The sequence below is a fragment of the Eptesicus fuscus genome, chromosome 6 (assembly GCF_027574615.1).
Source record: "Eptesicus fuscus isolate TK198812 chromosome 6, DD_ASM_mEF_20220401, whole genome shotgun sequence".
Taxonomy (NCBI): Eukaryota; Metazoa; Chordata; class Mammalia; order Chiroptera; family Vespertilionidae; genus Eptesicus; species Eptesicus fuscus.
Window position 1 is genome coordinate 92551774 of NC_072478.1, and position 24734 is coordinate 92576507.

The 24734-nt window shown below is 46.8% G+C and overlaps 2 protein-coding genes across 2 annotated transcripts in view; both read left to right on the forward strand.

The window, feature by feature from the left end:
- The window catches only part of ITK (IL2 inducible T cell kinase), a 52851-nt gene extending 50308 nt beyond the window's left edge, over positions 1 to 2543 (forward strand). Inside the window, exon 17 of the mRNA XM_008147684.3 lies at positions 2443 to 2543. Coding sequence (XP_008145906.2) covers positions 2443 to 2514 — 72 coding nt within the window. The 3' untranslated portion in view covers positions 2515 to 2543. The remainder of the gene's footprint in view (positions 1 to 2442) is intronic.
- A 10407-nt stretch (positions 2544 to 12950) lies between these two features.
- The window catches only part of CYFIP2 (cytoplasmic FMR1 interacting protein 2), a 105075-nt gene continuing 93291 nt past the window's right edge, over positions 12951 to 24734 (forward strand). Inside the window, exon 1 of the mRNA XM_008147678.3 lies at positions 12951 to 13004. The gene's annotated coding sequence lies outside the window, so the exon portion shown is untranslated. The remainder of the gene's footprint in view (positions 13005 to 24734) is intronic.

The window sequence follows — 24734 nt, forward strand, 5'->3', positions numbered from 1 at the left end:
TCCAATTACTCTGCACCCTCCCAGATGTCTCAGTGATCCACGTTTGGGTTACAGGCTGTGCCTTGAACCACATAAGCATGAGTCTTAGATGTCCTTTGGTGAGTTAGGAAATTTAAAATATCAACCGAAGTTGAAAGTTGCTGAAATAGGGAGTTAATACACATTCAGATCATTGAAGGGTAACAAGGTAGAATTGAAAAACGATAGAATACTTAGGTTTTGTCTCAGCATTGCCCTGTCTTAGTCATTAATCTTAGACAATTCTCTAAACCTGCTCTTTCTTACTGGTAGAGCATTACATAATGCTTGATTTGTAAATTCATAGAGCTAAGTTCATAGATCTTTTATAATCAGAAGCAAAGATACAAACAAACAAGGGCACAAAACAAATCTAGTTATTTCACAAGGGCTAAATGCTATAATAATTATGATAGATGACATTTATTTAGCATTTTCTCTTTTTTAACCTGATAAACATTATTGTTTAGAAGTTTTAGATTTACAGAAAAATTGAGCAAATGACAGAGTTCCCACATACCTTTTCCCCTCTGAATAACATTTTGCATTAGTGTAGTATATTTATTATAATTAATCAACCACTATTGGTACATTATTAACTGACATCCATCATTTACATTAAGGTTCACTCTTTGTGTTGTGCAGTCCTATAGGTTTTGAAAAATGTATAATATGTCTCTACCATTATAGTATCATACAGAATAGTTTCACTGCCTTGAAATCCACCATGCTTCACCTTTATTTTATTTATCTTTTCTCCCCTTCCCCCCAAATCCCTATCATCTATTGATCTTTTTATTATCCACGTTTTGCCTTTTTTAGAATGTCATCTAGTTGGAATCATATATAGTGTGTAGCCTTTCCATATTGAATGCTTTTACTTAACAATATGCATTTAAGATTCTTCCATTTCTTTTTTGTGGCTTGTTCACTCATTTATTTTTATCACTGAATACTATTCCATTGTATGGATATACCACAGTGTGTTTACCCATTAACCTACTGAAGGACAACTCGATTGCTTCCAGTTTTTGGCAACCAGAAATAAAGCTGTTATAAACATTTGTGTGTAGGTTTATGTATGGACATAAGTGTCAGCTCCATTGGGTAAATATCTAGAAGTGTGATTACTGGATCTTATGATAACAACATCACGTGTAGCTTTGTGAGAAACTGCCAGGCTGTCTTCCACCGTGGCTGCACCATTTTGCATTCTCACCAGCAGTGAGCACTCCGGTTGCTCCACATCCTCACCAGCATTTGGTGTTGTCAGTGTTCGCGCTGTGGATTTTAGTCATTCTAATAGGTGTATAGTGGTATCTCTAAAACAAGTGGTATCTTGTTTTAATTTGCAATTCCCTAATGACATATGATGTTGAGCATCTTTTCATACTCATTTGCTATTTATATATCTTCTTTAATGAGGTGTCTGTTTAGATCTTTTGCTCATTTTAAAATCAGGTCATTTGTTTCTTGCTTTAAAGTTTTTGGGTTTGTTTGTGTGTGTGGTTTTTTTGAAGCTATTACTTTTTATTATTTTTCAAATTCTTTATTGTTGAAAGAATTACATATGTTTCCTTTTCCCCCCACTGACCTCTCCCAGCCCACCTCCCAGCACAGGCCCTCGCCACCCTCCCCACCCCCCCACCCCCATTGTCTGTGTCCATTGGTTATGCTTATATGCATGTATACAAGGCTTTTAGGTTTTAAGAGGTCTTTGTATATTTTGGATATAAGTCCTTTATCAGATGTGTGTTTTGAAAATATTGTCTCTCAGCCTATGGCTTGTCTTCTCATTCTCTTAACAGTGTATTTTACAGAGTGGACGTTTTTAAATTATAACAAAGTTCAACATCAATTTTTTCCCTTTGTGAATCGTGCTTTTGGTGTAGCTAAAAAGTCATTGCCAAACCCAAGGTCACCCAGATTTTCTCCTTTGTTATCTTCTAGAATTTTTATAAGTTTTACATTTAGGTTTTTGATCCTTTTGAGTTAATTTATTTATTTTTTAAAATATATTTTTTATTAATTTCAGAGAGGACGGGAGAGGGAGAGACAGATAGAAACATCAATGATGAGAGAGAACTATTGATCAGCTGCCTCCTGCACATCCCACACTGGGGATTTGAGCCCACAACCCAGGCATGTGCCCTGACCAGGAATCGAACCTCGACCTCCTGATTCATAGGTTGATGCTCAACCACTGAGATACACCAGCTGAGCTTGAGTTAATTTTTGTGAAGGATATATGTATGTGTCTAAAATCATTGTATCGAATATGGATGTCTAATTGGTCCAGCACCATTTTAAAAGCATCTTTTAAAATCAGCAGAAGGTATTGCTGGTGAAGTCTAGTTTGCTTTCCGAATTAGCTATGGCACACAAGTACAAGGAACTCACAGAGTTCTTTTCTTCCTTCTCTAGAAACCTGAAGACCGGCCACCTTTCTCCAGACTCTTCAGTCAACTGGGTGAAATTGCAGAATTGGGACTTTAGCAGAGACTCGGCTGCAGATCCTGAGCCGGAAGAAGTCCTCCCTCCACAGAGCATTAAAAGCTGCCACCAGCCCAGGACTCCCCAGGGGCAGCTGGCCTCTGGTGCCAGTCCCTGAGCTGCCAGGGAGGCAGCACCCTGACAGAGGCTGGCACTCGGCCACCAGCAGGAGGCTAAGCCAATGAACTGGGAGCCAGGCCAGGCAGTGGCCATATCTCCACCCTCCCTCCAGCCTCTTATCTCCGGCGGTGCACAAACCTCAATCTGACAGCTTTCAGGCAACCTTTCTTGCACTTCTTCTTAGAGAAAGAGAGTGGGTAGGACCCTGGATTGTTATTTTATTATTATTATTTTAACCGTGGATCTAAAGTTATTGGTCAGGGACTTTTTATTTGACCTGACAAGACAACACAAAATCCCAGGGGATGGGGCAAGAGGAAGAGCAGCATGACTCCTGACCAAGGAGAACAGTGAGTTAATTCAGGTCAGAAAGAGTAAGCTCCTCGCTGCGATGCTGTCAGCCACAGCTTCCTGCCACCGCGGAGGGAGGAGCAGCTGCTCACACCAGAGGCCGGATATCCTGAGAAGCCGCTTTATGAGGTTTTACTCGGAGCACACCGCCACCTTTCTCCCTGAAGGCAGCCTTATGGATTTGGGTGGACAATTCCGATCCCACGGTTGGAGCGTTGGGTATCTGGTGTCTGGGCAGAAAGAGGGCATCTGATGGTAGGAAACCCACTGAGAAAGACCTTAGAGATTGTTACCGCACCAATGCTCACCTTTAGTACCGAGCCAGGAGGTGACTATGCCTCCCTCCCCTCTGCACAGATCGCCTGCAGGCATCCTAGGAGGAAATGGTTGCTTCTGAACACAGGCTCTGACTGAGGACTCTGTCACCTGCCACCCCCGCCTCCAGGAATCAGGCCCCTGTCTGCACTCTTCCATCAACAACAGAGGGCAGCATTGTGTTGTGCAGCATGGCCTTGCAGAGAAATAGAAGCCTGTTTAAGCCCTAGAAATTCACAGCTTTACAGTTGAGACTTGAAGTCTCCCCAAGTTCTGGGAGAGGAACAAGGGGTCTGTTCTTTCTCAAACCATCTGGATGGAAACCGAGTCAGGCACTAAGTGGGGTGCTCCTGTAGCAATGGCCACTGTGGATTGAGCACCTAAATATGCAAAGTGAATATGTACTGAGCTGTAAGCCTTCTCTGCAATTCAGCCTGAGTTCACCCCAATCTCGTGAGATAGTATTATTATTCCCATTCTACAGATAGTAAAACTGAGGCTTTAAAAAGCCAGGACACCTGCCAGAAGCAACAGAGCTAGGAAATACAAAGGCCAGGATTCTAGCCCACATCTGCCTGACTCCAATGCACAGTTTCTTTATTCCTGTTCAACACTGTCTTTTACAGAGGATGAAAGGGATTGCAGAGGAGGCAAACACAGCAGAGAGGAAAGGCAGAGAAAGCCAATGAAAACATAAACAAAGCACCACCAGAAAACAAGGTTGCTCCTATGGTTGGCACTGTAGCCCTCCCACTCGGAATAGGATCTTCTCTTTCTGCATCCGTAGCCTCCCTTTTGTCAAAGTAAACGAGTTTGGACTTACTCAGTTAATTAACTCTTTGATTCACTCAACCCACCAGAGCCATGTTGCACGCAGCCATTTATAGGTGAGCTTCAAAGCAGCTTGGGAAGGCTCTCCTGCAGAAGTGTGAAGGCTCTTTAATTATGCCAATGTTGAGCTGGCTGCAGTCTTCCGGGACACTTTGTGGGGAAAGGTGTTCCCTGATGTAAGAGGGTGTAATTTTCCTACAGTGTTTAGACAAAACTCTTGGCATGATTGTTGGATGGTGTTGCAATCATCTCTTTCTAACCCATGTGACATTTTGACTGGCTGGAGATTCAGATGTTAACTATCATTATTGTGAAACGGGGAGCCCCAAGATAAACTCCATCATTCAGAAGATGATCTTACTCAACTTATCCAGAATCACCCCTGTGTACTTTTTTGTACATTTTCTTTTGGAATCCTTCCTTAGAGAGGATTTCTCATCCAGCCTAGAAGGAAAACATCAGAGTTGACAGATTTCTGTGGTCTGGTTTAGAAAACTCCCCCTTGCATGGTATTATCTTGTCCAGGCTCAGAGTCATTGGGGCCTTAACCGAAGGTGTGGAGAGAGTTCACCTCCCACTGCCCTATCCTGCAAAATGGGCTTCTGACCTGTTTTTATTTTCAGTTTTTTAACATTTTGAAAATGGTGCCACGTGTTCCCTGGAACACCCTCATACAAGGTTTGGGTTCTGGGTGCATTTTATCGTTTTTGCCTTTTGTATCTTTGGAGACTATGTATTTATATATGCATAGGCTGGATATTTATTAGTGTACAGTCATTGCTAGTGTTCGCAGTAAAAATATTACCAATATCTCTTACCCGTCATAAAGCACACAGAGTTAAAGGTTGAGTCCAGCAAATAAAGCTGTCGTTTTAATAACTAGAGTGTGTATGGCCTGGGTTTCATATTTGTCCAAATGTCAAACAGTCACAGATTCTCCTTAAATAAACATGGTTAAATGATTTCATGTTCCACAGACAAGTAAAAACTACATGTCAGTCAACATTTGTTCAACAGGTAAATATCAAATGCTTCCTATGTTCCTATGACATGCTGTGCTGAGAGCTGCAGAAAAAGGCACAGTCTTTATTTACCTTTAAGAAATGGTAGGTAGGGGGGGGGGAGGAAGGGGGTCCTAATATATGGTGACAGGAGAAGAGTTGACTTTGAGTGGTGGGCACATAGTGCAATATACAGTTTGTAACATAGAAACCCACACCTGAAACCTATATGTTCATGTCGATCAATGTCACCCCAATAAATGGCATGTCTGTTTGGAAAGGCTGACATATAAACAAATAAAATTATGTATAATATAGCATTAGAGCAACAACAAAAATGTGGTTAAAGACGAGAAGAGTTCAGAAAACTGGTGGAATCTAACACTTTTAATAGAGGAAGGTGATGTCATCTGCTGCGTGAAGTGTGGTCCCTGGACCAGAAAGAGCAGCATGACCAGCTTGTGAGAAATGCAAATTCTCCGGCTTCACCAGGAGACCTGCTGAACGAGAATCATCATTTTAACAGATCCACAGGATATTCTATGCATATGAAAGTTTGGGAAGCACTGCCATAGAAGATATAATGTCTGACTCAGTTTTGAAGATGAATTATGGTGTTTTTTTAAGACAAGCAATTGGGCAGAAATAAGATCAATACTTTCCAGATAGAGGGATAGAGGAAACAGAATGTATTGGGAAGCTATTATCAATTCACCATTGGTGTGTGCGCGCGTGCTCGTGAGTGTGGTCTGGGCAAGGGTGAGGATGATAGAAAGGGTCAGCAAATTGAAACCGAGGCTATAAATACAGGCAAAAACCATGTTACAAAAGACCAAAAAAAAAAAATAATTGGAGCTCTATCTATAGATACAAAAGATATCATTGAGCAAGGAGAGAAAGCCAAAAAACTTTAAATGTGTTTTTATTGATTTTTTAGAGAGCAAGGGAGAGAGAGAGAGAGAAACACCAATCAGCTGCCTCCTGCATACACACATCCTGTCAGGGGACTGAACCCACAACCTGGGCATGCGCCGTGACCTGGAAATGAATCATCAACCTTTTGGTGCATGGGACAATATTCAACCAACTGAGCCACAGTCGCCAGGAAAAGAGGCCAAATTTGTGTTTAAAAACGTATTCTGGCAGCAGCATGTCGAGGGGATTTGAGAGAGGCAACCTGGTGGAAGAGAAACCAATTTGGAGATGATTTCTGTCTTGCTCCTAGTACCAGATTATTGTTCATACTCATTCACTGTCGTCTGCTCTGTGGGCGACATGTGGAAATTATAATTCAGTCTGCAGTCACAGTTGGACAGAAATAGATGATCTTCATCTCCCTCTTAAAATCTCAGGGATATGAAAGCCAGGTTATTATATTTTGGGTGAGTTGAGCTCTTCCTGTACCTTTCAGTTCACCAAATGCCCATGTCCATCCACTGCAGGAACCAGTTCAGGATCCAGAGGACCGCTGGGCACAGAAGAGAAAGCCTGTGGCTTCACGCCTCCTTCATGGGACTCCCCTCTGGCCTGGCTCCCACTGGCAAGTGATCCAGACAGGAAACTTCTAAAGGGGGTAGGTGACTGCTTCTCAGAGCACTTATCCTGAAGACCCTGCTCTCTCTGGAATCTTCCAAAGCTCTGAGGTCCACCACTCTGAAGAGGCAGAATACACTCTACTCAACAAGATGGGCAGTGTACACTCACTGTGGGAGGGTATGTATGAGCAGAAAGAGCTGTGGATTCCCTTGTCTGGGGCTCAAGAAGGCGGTCTGATGATCAGGAAGACAGGGCACACACCATTTGGAGTTGAAGCTGCATTTGCACAGAAAGCAATATTTTCAATTAGAGTGTATGTTTATTTGCATGGGCTTTGAGGAAAGTGCAATGTAGCCTGCTCCTCAGAGCCACCCCTTGGTGGGAGCACTGTGTGTGTGTGTGTGTGTGTGTGTGTGTGTGTGTGTGTGTGTGTGTGTCTTCAATGACTTTGAGGTTCTCCCCAAGTCATGGTATGTAGATGGCTTGGGAAATAACAGCAGCATACACATACTGCTAGAAGGAGTTATAGAGATCCTTCATTTATTTCATAAGTAGTTACCATTCACTTGCTATTGCCTAGCACTGTGTTAGGTGCATAAGATGAATAAGATATCAGTTAGGGATCAAACACATCACACTCACATAAAGCTCATCCAAGCAGGGCTGATTTACATAAGGACTATTTAAAAATAGTGTGGGTCAGGTTTAGGAGAACCACAGGAAGTGGTACAGAGGAAAATAACAGCCACAGAGCAGTTACCACACCGAGGCCTGAAGAGACAGGAGGGGAGTGGTCATATGAATGTGGAAGCAGAGGGTCAGTGGGAGAAGGCGGCCTTCAGAGAAGAGGACCTTTAGTAGGGACAGAGGAAGCCCCAAGCAGCATCCCAAGGAGGAAGCCAGAAGAACAAATATGCTGACCCCATAGTCCTCCCTTCACCCCATAAACTGCTGAGGCTTCTTGTTAACCAAACCAACTGGAGGCCAGAGGGCAAGGAAACCCTAGCAGGGCAGTCCACAGAGGTCAGTCTCCAGGGGAGACAGCAAGGTGAGGAGAGTGGAGTGGTCTGGAGGAGTGAGAGACACCAACCTGTGTGTTCCCAAATTGCACGCTCCCAACCATTCTGTGGGCTTGACTGTAGGGCCACCTATGCCACCCTGAGCATATAGCAGCACCAACCCCATTTTACCTCAGCTATGTTTTTACATTCCAAACCCATTTGGAATATGCTCAGATCCTCCTTATCAGTTCTTATCCAAAATTATTATAAACAATATGTGTTTAAATAAAGAAGAAATGGGGGGGGGAGATTAAATGTTCTTTGCTATAAGTTATGTGTAAAAGAGCTGACCTTCAAGGGAGGGCAATTCTCTGGAAATTGTGGGAAATGAACAAAGTGAAGGAAGACAGCAGAGAAGGGAAGGAACGCATTTCCAAATGGCCCAGGATGAAGCTGAAATGTTTCAACAGCTAAATATCCTCAATATCCTATATAATAAAACCCTAATATGCAAATCGACCAAACAGCAGAATGACCAGTGGAATGACTGGTCGCTATGATGCACACTGACCACCAGGGGCAGACGCTCAATGCAGGAGCTGCCCCGTGGTGGTCAGTGCACTCCCACAGGGGGAGCGCCGCTCAGCCAGAAGCTGGGCTCACAGCTGGCAAGTGCAGCTGTGATGGGGGGAGCCTCTCCCACCTCCACTGCAGGAGGATGGTAAGGAGCAAGGGGTCCTGGACTGCCAGAGCCCCAGACTGTGAGAGGGATGTCTGACTGCCAGTTTAGGCCTGATGCCCCCGGGGACATCCCCCTGGCCCGATCCCCACGGCAGGCGGACATCCCCCAAGGGGTCCTGGACTGCGAGAGGGCACAGGCTGGCTGAGGGACCCCCCCACACACACACCCAGTGCATGAATTCATGCACCGGGCCTCTAGTTCTCATTTATAAAGAAACAGACTCACAGATGCAGAGAACAGACTGAGGTTGCCAGAGGGGAGGGAAGTTGGAGACTGGATGAAAAAGGTGAAGGGATTAAGAAGTACAAGTTGGTAGTTACAAAACAGTCATGGAGATGTAAAAGTACAGTATAGGGAATATAATCAATAACTTGTATGGTGCCAGGGGGATCACTTTGCAAAGTACCTGATTATCTAGCCATGATGCCACATACCTGAAACTAAGACAAAATAATATTGAATGTCAACTGTAATTGAAAAATAAAATTTAAAAAATCAACTTAATGTGTAAAAACAATACCTTAAAAATATTTCATCTATAAAATAATAGGGTGACTTCTAAGGATTTTGTGAGGATGGAATGAGACCATCCATGTACAATACTTAGCATATAAATTTTAGTTTTAAATATATTCTTCTACAACTTTTTTTCAGATTCAATGAAGAAAATGGGAAATCCAGTTTCCTATGGAAAGACCAGGGTCCGGGTCCAGCTGGCCTTGAGCAACCCTGCCCCTCTTTGGGCCCCAGTTCTTTCATTTGTAAAATGAGGCAATTTTGAGCAAGTGGTCAGGTTTGGTCTAATGGACGATGTAAATTGTGTAACTGACCATTAAGTTTGTCTTTTCCTGTTAACTACACGAATGTTAACTACGTGGACCAGATATGTGAGCCTTCTGTAGCAATATAGATTTTTTTTTGGTATTATTCAGATTTTCTCTCCATTGCAAACCTTTTTCCATCTTCCTTTTAAAATGTATTACTCATTTAAAACATTTAAAAATAATGCATCTCTCTAATTTGCATTAACTATGGTTTTGGAATAATGTGGCATATCCTACCTAATAAAATGGTAATATGTAAATTACCATCACTCCGCTACGCCCACGATTGGGCCAGCGGGAGGCACACGGGGCGGGACTCGGGGTGGCCGGGGTAGCTGATTGGGCCAGTGGGACGCTGAGCTCGCATCGCCAGCAGTAGCTTGAGCTCAGCGTCTGCGCCATGGCTGTGCTGCGGAACAGAAGGGGCCTCTGGGGCAGCGAGCTCACGTCCCGCCGCGGACCATCAAAAGCGGGGGAGCTGGGTGCCTGTCTGCTCCAGCACCAGGCCTTTCAGAAGCCTCCTGAAAGGCCTGGTGCACCAGCGGACAGGCACCCAGCTCCCCTGTGAACGAAAGCGAAAGCATGTAGGGGACCCTACACGTGCATGATTCAATCATGCCCTGGGCCTCTAGTTAATGAATACATGGATTCCATTGGGGAGGGACAATGAGTCTGTAGAAAATTTTGGTTAAGAGCATTAATTTTGATTTCACTACATGAAAAAGTTATTTAATCTGCCTTAGTTTCTTCTATTATAAACTGGGGCTAATAATTATATTTATAGGATAACTGTAAATATTAAATGAAGTCATGCACTTGGTAAATGTTAGCCATTATTATTAATATCAGTACTTTTTATTTCTCCTTCCAGAACCAATTCTTATGCCCATTACATATACACCACTATTGGTTTCTATGAAGCAGAGTCTGCCAAAGGATTTTATTTATTTATTTTTAATATGTTTTTATTGATTTAAGAGAGAGAAAGTGAGAGGGAGAGAGAGAAACATCAATGATGAGAGAGAATCATTGATCAGCTGCCTCTGCACTCCCCCTACTAGAGACATGCACTCTGACCAGGAATCGAATCGTGACCTCTTGGTTCATGAGTCAATGCTAAACCACTGAGCCACACCAGCCAGGCCTGCCAAAGGATTTTCAATGGAGACCTAGATGTGCTAAGTCATGAGGCTTTTCTAAAAACAAGGCAATATTGCCACACACAGAAACACATGCGTGGGACACAGTTTTGTCAGTGGTGCAGAAATTCTCGCCTGATAGCCACGGTCCTCCCATTGCTGATGTTGCTGACGGGTTGGACATGAAAGAAATCTGAAGGCAGTAGATAGACGGCTACACATTTCACTGGCAACACATAAACTAAGATTTCATTTTTGATTATTCATTCAACCCACTTTTACTGAACTCCTATGAGTACTAGCCTCTGAGGATGCAATGGGGAGCAAGATGGACACATCCCTTCTCTTAGGTTTTATGTTCCACTGGTGGGATGCAGGCAGGTATGTCAATAATTACAATGCAGCATAACAAGGGGTATGATAGAGGAAGCCCAGGGAGCTATAGACAGCTGACCTTAACCCACCCCAGACACGGAGGGAAATTGGAGGGAGCGACATCTAAATGGATACCAGAAGGATGAGTAGAAGTTGGGCAGCAAAGAGGGGTAACGTGTAGAAAGGGGAGGGAAAGGAGGACAGATCATTCTCAGAAAAAAAAGCCCAGCTTGTACAAAGGCCACAAGAGAGAGGACAGCAAGTTTGGGGAAGTAAGAGATTCCTTTCAGCTGAAGCAGAGCAAGCTTGTTCACAGGAGAGGTACATGCCAGGTCATGAAGACATAGGCCACGGTGAGGAGTTTGGGCCCCATCCTGAGAGTGTGGGGAGCTAGTGAAGTGCTTTAAGCATGGCCAAGGCGTGTCCTTTGTTTTAACTCAAAAGATTTCCCACATTCAGAGGGACTTTGGAGTGTATCCAACCTACTTCACTCTATAGAAGGGGCACAGGGAGGTGGAGTGAGTTGCCTAAGAACGCTCAATTGCAAAACTAGGACCAAAAGGCAAGGCTCTGAACTTCCCACACAGTGGTGGCAACAAGACCATACTGCTTCCCTCCCGAGCAAATAGCATTCGGGGGTCAGAAAATTATTTTTGCCTCAGATCTCACCAAACATATATGTAATAGTCTCTTCTGTTTTTAAGCAACTTGTTCCTAAAAGGTGAAAAGACAGGGAAGGAACCACAGGGAGAAATATATCTTCCAGAAGCCTACACCATTCACAACAGTATTTTCTTCAGAATGAAAATCTATTCTCTCATTGTCACGTATTTGTGATCACTGACACTCAAAATCCCCAGGATCACAGTGGAAAATGAAAAAAAAAAAAATTTTTTTTTTAAAAGAGAGAAACCTCAGTTCTATTTTCAAAGCCATCCTTCACAAACACTCCCACAGTTTTCTCACATGGCATCAGGAGCAGAAATGCATGAGTGTATATATGTACATATACACCACCCTTTCTAAAAATAGCCATTTAAATTAGAGTGATGTAACATCAAACCACAGAGGATCATGATTTCTGAGAGCTTGGGAACTGGTGTGAGATCAGTGAGGACAAAGACGGCCCAGCCCTTGAGTAACATGGCCCCTCTATAAATAGCCCCGGATAGGAAGAGGGAGTGATTAACTATACATTTGAGGGCCCTAGGCAAACATTTCTGAATGGTTCCCTTAAAGTAGGACGTTATCCCTTAAATCTATACACATCTTAAATTGTCTCAAATGCTTTCGAGTTATTGACCCTGTGAGGTAGGTATGGCTCCTGATAGCTATGGTGTCATCTCAGGAACAGGTAGTGAAATGACTTACTCCAAGGTTAGGATTGGGTATGGTCTGCGGAGAGCCCTAAGTGACCCATTAAGCCACGAAGAGAAGGTCTTGGGCTCTCAGTTCCTTCTTGGGCTTTGCCAGGAATTACTGCATGTCACCATATCTTTTCCTTTTTGTCCATTAAGCAATTCTTCCCGAATGAGCTTGAGGCAAGTCCTGCTTAAGAGATGGCAGCCTCAGGGATCCAGGTCTCAGGAACTGAAAAGAAGGCCCCTCTCCCCAACCCCAAGGTGTTTTTTCTATCACTTCGCCCTGTTCCCTTTCTTTACAGAACTTCTCCGGGCTGTAACTGGACAAGCGCTAGGTTAATGTATGTCTGTCTCTCCTGGGAGGTAAGTTCCAAAAGGGCAGGGACCCCGTCGTTTGTACACATAGCCAGCTCCTGGCACGGTGCTAGGAACAAAACAGGTGCTCCATGCACATTAGGTAGACAAATGAGCACTTGGAAAAAAAAATGTGAGCTCAACGAGATCCGAGTGGAGCCCACAGCTTCTGCCCTCCCGCTGCTGCAGGTGTGGCTCCAGGCGCGCGGGGCCTGGGGACAAGCGCTCCCTCTCCTCCTTCCCCAGAGCAGGGTGGCTGGAGGTAGCTGGGGCGGGAGCCCGGGGTGCAGGTCTGGGATGCGCCGGTCGGCAGCGTAGAGGGGCGCACCCCGGCCCCTCGCCGCAGCCATTTCCTGCTCTTTGTGTGACAGCCTCGCCGGCGAGGGGCCGGCACCCGAGGCGGAGCCGCGCGGGAGGAGGGGCGGGGCCGAGGGCGGGGCCGCGCGCGCAGCCGGCGGACCGGGGCCGGCAGAGCATCCTGCGCCCCGGCGCGGGGCCCCGCGGTATCCTCGGGCTGCGCCTCCGGACCTGCCGCAGACCCAGGTAAGCGGCGTCCGGAGGCCCTGGGGCCGGCGCGGGGACCGGGATGCGGCTGCAGACGGCGATGTGGCCGTGAGGATGCGCGAGGGGTTGGCGCCCCTTCTCGCAGCCTGCGGGGGGCGCTCGGCGCGGCGCCCCTGCTAGCGCGGCCTGAGGGCCCCCGGAAGCCCTGGAGGCTGGGCCCCAGGTTCCGCGAGGCCCCCTTTCCCCTCCGGCCCACCCTGGGCCCCGCGGCGAGGACACCCTGCGGAGAGGCGCGGGCACACGGAGGGGCTGGGGCGCGGCGGTGGCGGCGGCGGCAGCGGCAGCGGCAGCGGCAGCAGCAGGTGCGCGGCCTGGACCCGAGCTGCTGCCGGTGAGGAAGCGACGCTGATCCCGAACACCGGAGACACCTGCAGCGGCCGCGGTCCGGGCCACGGCAACAGCCTCGCGCCCAGGTGCTGCGGAGCTCCAGTCTCTATCTCTGCCGCCGCCGCCGCCACCCTCACCTCCCCCAGGGCTAGGGGAGCCGCCTGGGCCCGCCTGGCAGTGGCCTTGGGCACTCTGCGCCCTGCTGTGAACCTGAGATGGGTGGGGCGAGGGGGCGTAGCGGCGCTGTGTTTTTGTGTTTTGTTTTTGTTTTTTTTTGGGGGGGGGTGATTTAATGAGGGAGGAGGCGCATCTGACCCGCTTTGAAGCTTCCAGGCCTCCACCGGCAGCTCTCTCTCACTCCTCCCGGCTAGCTGGGGCGGGGGGGAGGGGTGTGGGGTGGGGGTGGGGGGCGGAGGGGTTGAGTGGGCTGACTCGTGGGGAAAAGGTTGGGTTGTCTTGAGCTCTGAAGAATCAGGAAGATGCCCACCTGTCTGTTGTGGTTTCAGCTTTTCAGGACAGCCCTCCCTCTGGATGGTACACACCACCTATGTGGAAAGCAAGAGAAAGGGGCGCTCTCCGTTTGGGGGTGGGGGCGAGAAGAGTAGGGCTCTCTGTACAGAGAACCCGGCTGCCCAGGTGCCCTCTCCAGCCCAGGGATTCTGACTTTGAATTAGAGTTTTCTCGGCACAGCAGAAACACCAAGGGCCGATGGCCATCAGCTCCCTCTCCAGCCAGGCCAGGAAGGGGGCAAGGATATTTTCCGGCTGGCTCCTGGGTGCTTGTGCTCCCATGGAATGAGCAGGGAGATTGGGGCAGCCCTGTGGGCATGATCAGGAGAGTGCTGGTCCCCACACTCCCCTTTTCCACCTCCTGCCTGTGTCCCCTTTAGCACAGGGGTCTTACCTTTCTCTTGGGCACAGGTCCTACTGGCAGATACTGGTGAATCTGAAGATCACCCGTGGTGGAGGGTAAAAATCTAGGTCCACATCCTAGGGCAGGATTACTAAGGCCTTACGGTGTTTTCTCCAGCATCAGCTTCCTCTGGGACCCTCCCTGAGGCCTCCCACCTCCACTTCCACCCAGTGCCCTGTGCTTCCCATCCTCCTTGTTTTCAAGAAAGGAGCCAGTGACCATGTTTATCCTCAAGAGCTGAATACAAAAGAATTTCCCATTCCACACAGAGCAGGTGCTTTGATGTCATTTGACCAGAAAGGAAACAGAGGAGGAGAGGCATTTTAATGGGAAGCAAAGCTTTCGGTCCAATACCTGATAGCTCTAATGGTGGAATGTCAGGCAGTGGCTGGAAGTCAAGAGTGGGGAGCTGGGGAGCAATTTTGGGGAACAGCTTCCTGAAATGACAATACCTAGCAGCTGTCAGCTCTGTTTGCTGCAAGGGCAGCTTTGGCCCCGAGGGCAAAAATACAGTAGGAGTGTGTCTATGTAGCTGGTCAGGGGTTACGGTCACCAGAAAGCATTTGTTGGGCACCCAATGCCCACTTGGGGGAGAGTTTCTCCTTGGCACTGGCTGCCATCTGCCAGGATGGCTACTAGGCCACAAGAAGAATGTGTGGTTACTTACAGAACCAGTGTCTCTGGCTGGTTGTGCATGCTGAGCCTCCAGCTGGGGGCAACAGCTCTCTGCTCACTAAGCTTCTTTATTATATTTCCTGGCCAGTTCTGACCGGTTCTGTAGGCACCCAAGCCTGCTTTGTTCAGTCCCTGCTGGAAATGGAAAAGGAAAAACTTGCTTTAGGCATTAGGCCAAGAGGGGGGTATAAAAACCAGCAGGATTGAAGAGTTTTCCTCAAATCCCATCAGGCTGGCCCAGAGAAGAAAGTCCGTGTGAATTTTTAAATGTGGGAAGGGCCCCCGGAGAACACGACAGGTCTTCTCTGATGAATCGTGCCCTCTCCGGGTGCTCAGTGGGCCTCCACCGCGGTCATTGACCAGCGAGCAGAACTAGTTGATGAATAGGCCACAAGCTAATTAACATTGGGAACAGTGCCCCCCGGAAAACGGTGCAAAGCTCCGGTCTCCACGTTTGAGGATCAGCCTACACTCTCAAAGGGCTTTCTTTGGGCCACTGTTGGCCCCAGGGTTCCACCAAGGGCTTCACAAAATGGCCTTTTGTAGCCTCCATGTGGCCACCATAACAATGAGTCTATTTCTTCCCTGGCAAGTATTAATTATTCACTTGTAGCTGATGAAACTAGACGTCAGTCACCTCATTGGAGCCTTTGTAAAAAGGTCTTTGGTCTTGTTGTTCTAAGGAGCAAAGCCATGTGTAGGGGCCAGAGGATGGGCCCTGTGTTTGTGGTGGAGGTGGGACAAGGGGGTGGAGCATGCTGCTGCCTACTGACTGGCAAGGGGGCAGGCCAGCAGGAGCGGGGTAGGAGCTGGTACTTCCTTGGATGCTCTTCTTAAATGAGGGATGCATGAAAGTGCTCAGAGGAGTGTCTAGCACATGGTGCCATTACATGTATAAATTTATTGTTCAACGTCTCTCTTCGTGTGTGTAATTAACCCACAGCTCTTTTTTGTTTGTTTGTTTGTTTGTTTGTTTTGTTATCCTCACCAGAGGATATTGTTCCATTGACTTCTTTTAGAGAGAGTGGAGGGGAGAGGGAGAAACAGAGAGTGAGAGAAACATCTATGTGAGAGAGACACATCGAGTGATTGCCTCGCGCATGTGCCCTGACCAAGGCCAGGGATCAAGCCTGCAACCTAGGTCTATGCTCTTGACTGGATTCAAACCCGGAACCCTTCAGTCCTCAGGCTGACACTATCCACTGAACCATACTGGCTAGGGCTTAACCCACAGCCCTTACCAACTCCTCTACCTCCAGAGCCTTCCTGGATTTTGCTTTTCCCAAGGGAGTTGGTCTCTGTTACCAGGAAACCGAGCCCCAGGTTTACCTGCAGAAAGTAGCCAAAGGAAAGAGTGATAAGACGTGGTGTCAGTAAGGGCTTCAGGTGGGAAGTGCTCTTGAGTAGCACTCTGAGGTGGGTATAATTTGAGTAGGCAGAGAGAGGGGGGAGGGAATATGCTGAGCAGAAGCCCAGAGGTAGTTCTCACATTTCGACACGGGTCAGGAAGGACCTCTTCCTCTGTGTGCATTCAGCATTTTGCAACCAACCAGGTATGTTGGAGGCACGCTTGGCTTCTCGGGCAGACAGAGCAGTACAGTGGACTTAGGACACAGGACTTGCTGTGGTTTTTTTTTCAACCAGCCACTGGCTCTCTGACTTTAGAAATTGGACAATGGAAAGCAGCCTGCCCAGCCTGTTACTTACCTGTCACCACAGGAGCCCAAGATGAGATAATGTCTGTAAGTCCCAGTCTAAGAAGAAAAGGCCATGGGAAGAGAGAAGAGAAGGAGGTTCCGGAATGTGTGCTTCTCTTGGCTGGCTGCCCTCCATTCCTAAAGGAACAGTTTATTAATTCTATATTGTGTGTCCATTTGAGAGGACAAATCTGTGGCCTCTCTGTACCATCGCACTAAAGGGAAACTGAAAGGCATTTTGTGACTCTGTCAAGGCCCCTGGATGGCCTTGTTTGTTCAAAGATACTTCAGATTTCAGTCAATGGGTGTGGGACATCTCCCAGGATGCAGAGAATTTGGATATTGGCTTCCTAGCCGTGGCCTTTGTGCTGAGGGCTGTGTGTGATGTTCCTCAAAGGATGACCATTCAGGGCATACTTCTTGGTCCCTGGTAACAGAGGAGAAAACAAATTGGCTACAAATTCTTAAAAGAAACTTTTTGAGAAGACAACTTGGGTTCAGGCAGAATTTCTTGCAGGGATCTTTCTGGCTGAGTGGCATACATGGCCTTCTGGACAGATGCCCAATAAAGATCCAGTGATGACTTCATCAATAGGCCTTTTGATTTTGTGTTTGCATCATCATTATGTCATTTGACAGCAGTAGTTCTCAGACTTCAGTCTCTTCGTGGGATGGAGGGATGATTAGTATGTCCAGGTTGTATGGTCCCTATCTTCTGAATAAGGCAGAAGATGAGGTCTTATGCAGAAACTAAAGGTTGTGGAGTGCTTAGGAAAGTTCAAGAGACTTCCGACGGTTCGGAGCAGCTGCCTCTGTGGGTGGAATAAGAAATCAATTGGAGATGAATGAGGGGATTGTCTAACTCCACCGAAGGCCCAACCAAAACCAAAGAGTATCTGTAGGGCTGGCTCTCATAGAAAACACTCAATAACTCAGAATTAAGTGAAGGTATATCTGAGAATGATTTTGATTTGTGCGATACCTTACGACCGATTTTGGTCTACTAGTATATAACGGGAGAGACACTGAGGGTCAGCCATCAACACTGAGGGTCAGCCATCAACCTCCAAGTGTGCTCTTTCACATGGAAGAGAACAATGAAGTTCTGCTTTTTATGGATGGACGTGGAAACTATGACAGAAGAATTTTGTAGAGGTCTCTTCAGATTCTTACAGTAATAAGACTTACTTAGATATGATACCTTAAGGACCATGATGTTTTACATTTTGTGTTATTTTTCTTAACTAGAAGACATGAATTTTGGCCACTGACTCATGCATTCAACAAATTACTCATGAAGTGTTAATTAAGCAAGTAATGCCTTGTATGTGCCCAGCTCTGTAGTAGTTGATATCCCCCCCAAAAAAGATGACTTTGGGTGATCCACTTCATTAGTAAAGTATAAAGCAGTTTATAATGCAGTAGGAAATGATGGACTCTAGACTGTGAGTGGTATAGGAATCCAGAGAAATGAAGGTTGTGATGGAGCTCAGCTGGTCACACCTTCATGGAGACAGTCTTCCTTGAATAGGGCCTTGACAGTAGTCAAGGATAGGATTTGAAAAGGGGAGAAAACAGCCCAGTAGGGTGTGGAGAGAGTTTGAGCAAAGGCACAAAGTAAGAATTTCCATGGGCAGGTTCATGGCACCCTAAACACCCTGGCCTCAGTGGCCAGTCCATGTTGCGGAATGTGATTTTTACAGAAGCCCTTGGGATGGAGTGTCCCATCTACAATCAGAGTGATTTGCTTTTGAGTTGGAAAGAGAAGCTCAAGTCCAATGATTCCTAACTGGTTGGAGCAATATTTTTTATTGATTTTTTTACCGAGAGGAAGGGAGAGGGATAGAGAGTTAGAAACATCGATGAGAGAGAAACATCGATCAGCTGCCTCCTGCACACCCCCCACTGGGGATGTGCCCGCAACCAAGGTACATGGCCTTGACCGGAATCGAACCTGGGACCTTTCAGTCCACAGGCCGACACTCTATCCACTGAGCCAAACCGGTTTCGGCTGGTTGGAGCAATATTGACATCATACTCACAGCTATTCCCTCCCCCTAACTCTGCCCCAATTTTCTCCCACTTAAGGAAAGAGATGAGCACACAAGCAATGATATCATGGGAGGACTCTGAGCCCTCCCTCACACATAACGAAAAGCACCCTGTTTGCAAACCTCACTCCTTAAACCGTTATCAGTACAAGGTGCCACAACAACCTTCACAACAGAGCTTTCGACAGAGAACCAACACCAGGTCACCCTCCATATTTTACAGTCAGGGAAATTGCCCTTTTACAGTGAGTGAAAATGTGATTCAGGACCTAATCAGTCTTCGGGCCGAGCCACCTTCAGGCTGCAACTTCACCTCGATGGAGCTGAGGTCCGGGTGCTCGGATCTGGTGGCCAAACCCAAAGTCTTGTTCTTTGTTTCCCCGCAGGTGCAGTGGCTTCCCTTTTTTGAGTTTTAGCAGGTGCCTCTGAGAGGCAGCTCCTCTCCCTGGACAAAAGTCCTATTGGTGTCCCTCGTGCGGTGGTTTGTCTCGGGCCCCCCCGCGGGAGCAAATCAGCAAGCTGCCTTCGGTGGCATGACCTCCCTCCTCCCCCACCCCAGGAGGCTGGTATCTGGTTGGTTGGGTGATCAACAGAAAGTCCACCTCAACCCTGACAACAGGAAGCAGCTGTAAATCAGCACATGCAGTGGCGAGCCCCTTCGCCCCACCAGGATCTCGTCCTTCGCTCTTAACAAAGAGGAGGGCAGGCCTTCTCCAGAGGCCCAAGTCCAGGCTGACAGCCTTCTCTGCTCTGACCTCAGGTCCCCTGTGTGGAGAGAAACTGCAGGTGGCAGGGCCTCTGGTCCCAGAAGACCCAAAGTGAGGCCCTTACTTAGCAAAGTCTGCCTAGAGACAGGGCTGGGGAACAGGCCAGATGTCTGAACTGCTGGAAAGGAGGCCTTGGGTTGCTGTCTTTTAAAGTAAAATTTAAATTTTTGATCAAAGCGATGCATGCTCATGCTTTTAAAAAGATCAAATGGTATTGAAAGACGCATAATGGAAAACAACCATCCAGTGCCCACCTCCTCCCAGAGGCTGTGGCTTTTAACTCACCATTTGTTTCCAGTAGTTGCCTCCAGATCTCTAAATGATACACTTGCACTGCTGTTTCTTGATTGATCTATTCTGTGCACCGTCTACTTACTTCCTGCTGTGATGGACGAAGATTTTGCTTTCTTACACCATCTCCCGCCCTCCCCTGCCCCCATCTCCCAATACAGAAAGAGCTCTATTTTAACCGAAATCCTGTGTAAAGTGTCCACGTTATTATTCTTCTTAAATGTATTTGTGTTGATTTCAGAGAGGAAGAGAGAGGGAGAGATAGATAGAAACATCAGTGATAGAGAATCATTGATCAGCTGCCTCCTACTGGGGATCGAGCCTACAACCCTGGCATGTGCCTTGACCAGGAATGGAACTGTGACCTCCTGGTTCATAGGTCAACGCTCAGCCACTGAGCCACACCAGCCAGGCAGGTGTCGACATTATTAAGATGTGCAAATGATGATCACAAGAGAGCCAAGTAATGTCCTTTGACTCTATTCCTTTCTTACATGGCATTTTGTTTTATCTCAGAATTAGAATGCATTCTCCTCCCATTTCTCACATCCCCCACACACACACTTTTCTTTTACAGTCTGTCATATCTGTTATTGTATCAAGTCCCCATATCTTCGCAGGAAGTCAGTGTTAGCCCCAGCGCTGCCCCTAAGGACCCAAGTGACCATGAACAGAGTGCTCCTAGTCTCGAAGCCTCAGAAAGAGAGCTCAGGTGGGAGGAGGAGGAGAGCTGAGACCCGCCATCTTCTCACCAAGCCCATCACTCCCCCTCAGAGGGGTTTACTGTCTGAGAAGCCTCTCTTCCTGAGCGGGGCAGCCCCAGCACCTGACAGGCGGCAGTGCACATAAACAGGCGGGGGGCGGGGGGCTGATCTGAGCCCTGCCCGTGGTGGTCCAGCTCGCCCTGCAGCCTTGGGGGCTGCCCCTTGGGGTTAGTATGGGTGTGTCTGCTGCTCTCTTTTGATTTTCACTCAACACAGTCCCAGCTTGTAGGGGCAGATTCCAACTCCTCAAACTCCCCAAGCTCCTGCTCCAGCTTCGTCTCTCTTTGTATCACTCCTGCTTATGTACCCCAAACTTCCCCAAAGTAGTCAGACAAATACTACCTTCTTTGTTTTGGTAAGGACTTTATTGAGATACTAGTAGCCCGTTTGCACGAAGATTCGTGCAATAGACCTTCATTCACCTGGCTGCCTGCACCAGTTTTCTGCCTGCACTGGGGACCCAGGCCTTGGCTGTGGCCACCGCCTTCTGCCTTCTTTCAGGGTCCGGGTTTGGCCCTGGGCGGTGGCCTTGGGCTCGGCTGCACCCAGCGTCCCTGTGACCGATCGCAGGAGCCAACCCCCAGTGGTCTCCTGCGATCAGCGCAGGCTCCCCACTGGTGCCCAAGGCCGGGAAAGCCTCAGGCGGCTTTCCCGGCCTTGGGCTCCGCCACACCCAGCGTCCCTGCAACGGTTTCCTGGTGGGCGTGGTTGATGGGCGTGGCTTGGTTGGTGGGCGTGGCTTGGGCATAGCGAAGGTGCGGTCAATTTGCATATTTGTCTATTATAAGGTAAGATATAAGGTAAGATAGTTCACATACTGTACATTTTACCCATTTAAAACGTACAGGTCAGTAATTTTTAGCATGTTCACAGAATCGTGCCGTCATCATTATGGTCCATTTTAGAACCTTTTCATTACCCCAGAAAGAAACCTTGTGCCCTAGAGCAGTACCACCTGTTTCCCCTAGTCCCTACCCCCGGCCTAGGCACCCGCTAATATACTTTATGTCTCTGTAGATTTGCCTATTCTGGACATTTCCTTTAACCTTTTGCACTCGGATGTCGAGTGTGACGGTTGTTGAATGTATCAATAATTTGAAATATAAAAAAATCAAATAAATAAGTTTGTATGAAAAGAAACTCCAGTTTTTTTATTCCACTGCCGCGCTTTGTAAAATCTGGGGTAGTTAAAAAGTTAAATCCCGAGTAGAATAAAGGGATCGAGAAAAAAGCGAGTGCAAAGGGTTAAAAGAGCATATTATGCTTCTTTCACTTAGCCTAATATCTTCCAAGTTCATCCATGCTATAGCATATTTTCACATTTCATTCCTTTTCATGGCCAAGTAGTATTCCATTGTATGGCTACACCACATTTTATTTACTCACTCATCAGTTGATGGATATTTGAGTTGTTGCCACATTTTGGCTATTACAAATAATGCTGCTATGAACACTTGATGTGCAAGTTTTAGTGTGGATGTACATTTTCATTTCTCTTGGGACCACACCTAAGAGTGGAATTGCTGGCATATAATGGAACGCTATGATTCAAATATTGAGGAACAGCCGAACTGTTTTCCATAGTGGTTGTGTTATTTCACGTTCCTACCAGCAGTGTACTCGGGTTCCGATTTCGCATCCTCACTGACACTGCTAAGAAGCCCAGGGAGTTAGTTCCAAGGAAGGAGCCATCATGCCGGAGAGGGGAGGGGCCTTGAAGGATGAGTGAAATCAGGACATACAATGATAGAGGGGAGAGATTTTATTTCATAGGCAACTGTTTACCAGTTTTGGAAGCTTTTCACTTTTAAGTGCTTGACTGTTAAAATCTGAACCATTTCGATGCAGTTCTTTCTAAAGTATAAGCAGCTTCTTTGCTATTTATATTCCTTCTCCTCTTCCCCAACTATGAAAAACCTGGTGTCTTGAACATAGCAATGCCTTTCTTGATGTCTTGGGTTCATCCACTCATGGAACACAGAGTTCAATTGAGTTATGAGTGTGTGCTCAGCCCTGTGCTGGGAGCTGAGTATGAATTAGACGCAATGCCTGCCCTGAAGGAGTTTATCGTTGAGGTCAGGAGTGAAAACATGCTAAATCATATAATAAAGTATTATAGAAGCCGTGGAAGAAGAAGCATGCTGGGTTCAATGAGGAACGAGGGAGAAAGTGGATTCAGGTGAGGGAGGGGGTCAGAAAGGCTTCCTTGGGAGGTAACCATTCTTAGTCTCTCCCAGCTCTGGGATCATTCTGGTAACATACGAAGTGTGTTGAGTTCTGTTGTAAATCGTGACATTGGTGATACTTCGGCAGGCTATTGAAGTGCGGAGAGTTGTCACTCCCTCACTCCATGGCCGAGCTACATCTGTATGGTTCCTCTCCACCTTGTATAGGTCTGTCTTCTCTCTACAGGCCACCTCGAGGCTTGGCTGCTCTTAGCACCCGGCCTGCTTCTAACCTGTGACTGTGTTTTACAGATTGGTACAGGTAACACTCTGCAGGTGGCTCCAAGTGGCCCCTGTGGGGTTTGGAGCCACAGGTCTGACCACTGGACAAGAGGAGTGTTCCTCTAAAATTCACTGCCTGTCTGCTCAGAATGAGCTCCGTGGTCCATTTTGGTGCACTCTTTGGAAGTCTTATAAGATGCAATCAAGTGACTCTGTCCCTGCTCGGCTTCCCACACCCATGAAGAAGCTTTGACATGTAAAAGGGTCTCAGCTATAGGGGAACACTATGACCTGTAGAGCCATAACCTGTCACAGCAAACCTGAGTCCCCATACAAACTCCAGACACACCCAGCTTACACCCGCGATGGACATGCTAGCTAGATGCCAGATTTCTTCTTGGGATTTTTTTTTCTTGCTCAGTAAAATGCTACTTTTAAAACATTTTTTTAAAAAGAGGGACCATCTGAGGCTTCCTTTTAAATTTTTTATATTTATTTACTTATATAATATTTTATTGTGTATATAAATATTCATATAGTTTTAAAATATATTTTTATTGATATCAGAGAGGAAGGGAGAGGAGAGAGACAGAAACATCAATGATGAGAGAATCATTGATCAACTGCCTCCCCTCCCCCCTCCACTGGAGATTGAGCCTGCAACCTGGGCAAGTGCCCTGACCAGGAATCAAACCTTGACCTCCTGGTTCACAGGTCAGTGCTCAACCATGAGCCACACACCGGCCGGGCAATGTACATCTATCTTTAAATTTGTTTTATTTATTTATTTTAGTTGCTTTCTGGCTGGAGAGAGTTACAGACAGGGGAACTATTTCCTGGCCTCTTGATGTTCATGAAACCCAAAGGGCAAAGTTACCTAATCTTTCTAGCTCGTGAGAGTCTTGTTCTTCTTGCGGAAGGAAGAGGCAGCCAATCTGGAGGGGGGAAAAGTAAGTGCTTGGTACCTTTCAGAAAGGTACAAAGGTAGGTGTGGTCCAAAAGCAAGGGCAGAGAACTGAGAGTCAAGATATCTGCTTTCTGCCCAGTTCAGCCATTTGGCTGCCCATGTGACCTTGAATGGGAGTTTTCACTTCTCAGTGACAACAGCAAAACAGCAAAAATAGCACCTGCACTTTCTTAAACCTGCAGGGTAGTTGTGATTGAGGAAGTCAAACGGAAAGATCTGTAGAATTGAGATAAAAATATAAAGGTCTGATAATAATAATGCCTTCTTTTTTGTGTGTGGATGAATTGCTGCAGTGTTTAATTTAATTCATCCATTCACTCGATTAAAAAGAGGCCACCTGGCCAGCTAACATTTCCCGAGTGCTTACTCTGTTCCTGCTACTGGACTAAGCATTCCACATGCCATTTATGTTATGTAATTCTAAGACTAAATCACTGAGGGCAGTGGCTGTTATTAATTAGCGCCCTTTTACAGATAAGGAAACTGAGGCTCGGGTTAAGTAATATGCTTATGTTAATATAGCTAGTAAGTGGCAGGAGACAGATTTGAGCCCATTGCTCCAGCTTAGCTACTATACTTAGCCTAATATTCCACTTCAGTAAAAATACCTTTTTTCATCTCCTTCCAGAATGTCAAACAGAAAATGACAGTGCATCTTTTGCTTACAGAGTGGCAGGGTTTGGGGTGTGGGTAGTCAGGCCTGCATTTGTGGGGCCCACCTCCTCTTGCTCAGCCATGGGTGATGGTGGGGCCTGAAGCCCTTCTCAGAAGCACATTGACTGCAAGCCCAGTGTTGTTATTTGTCGGGTGA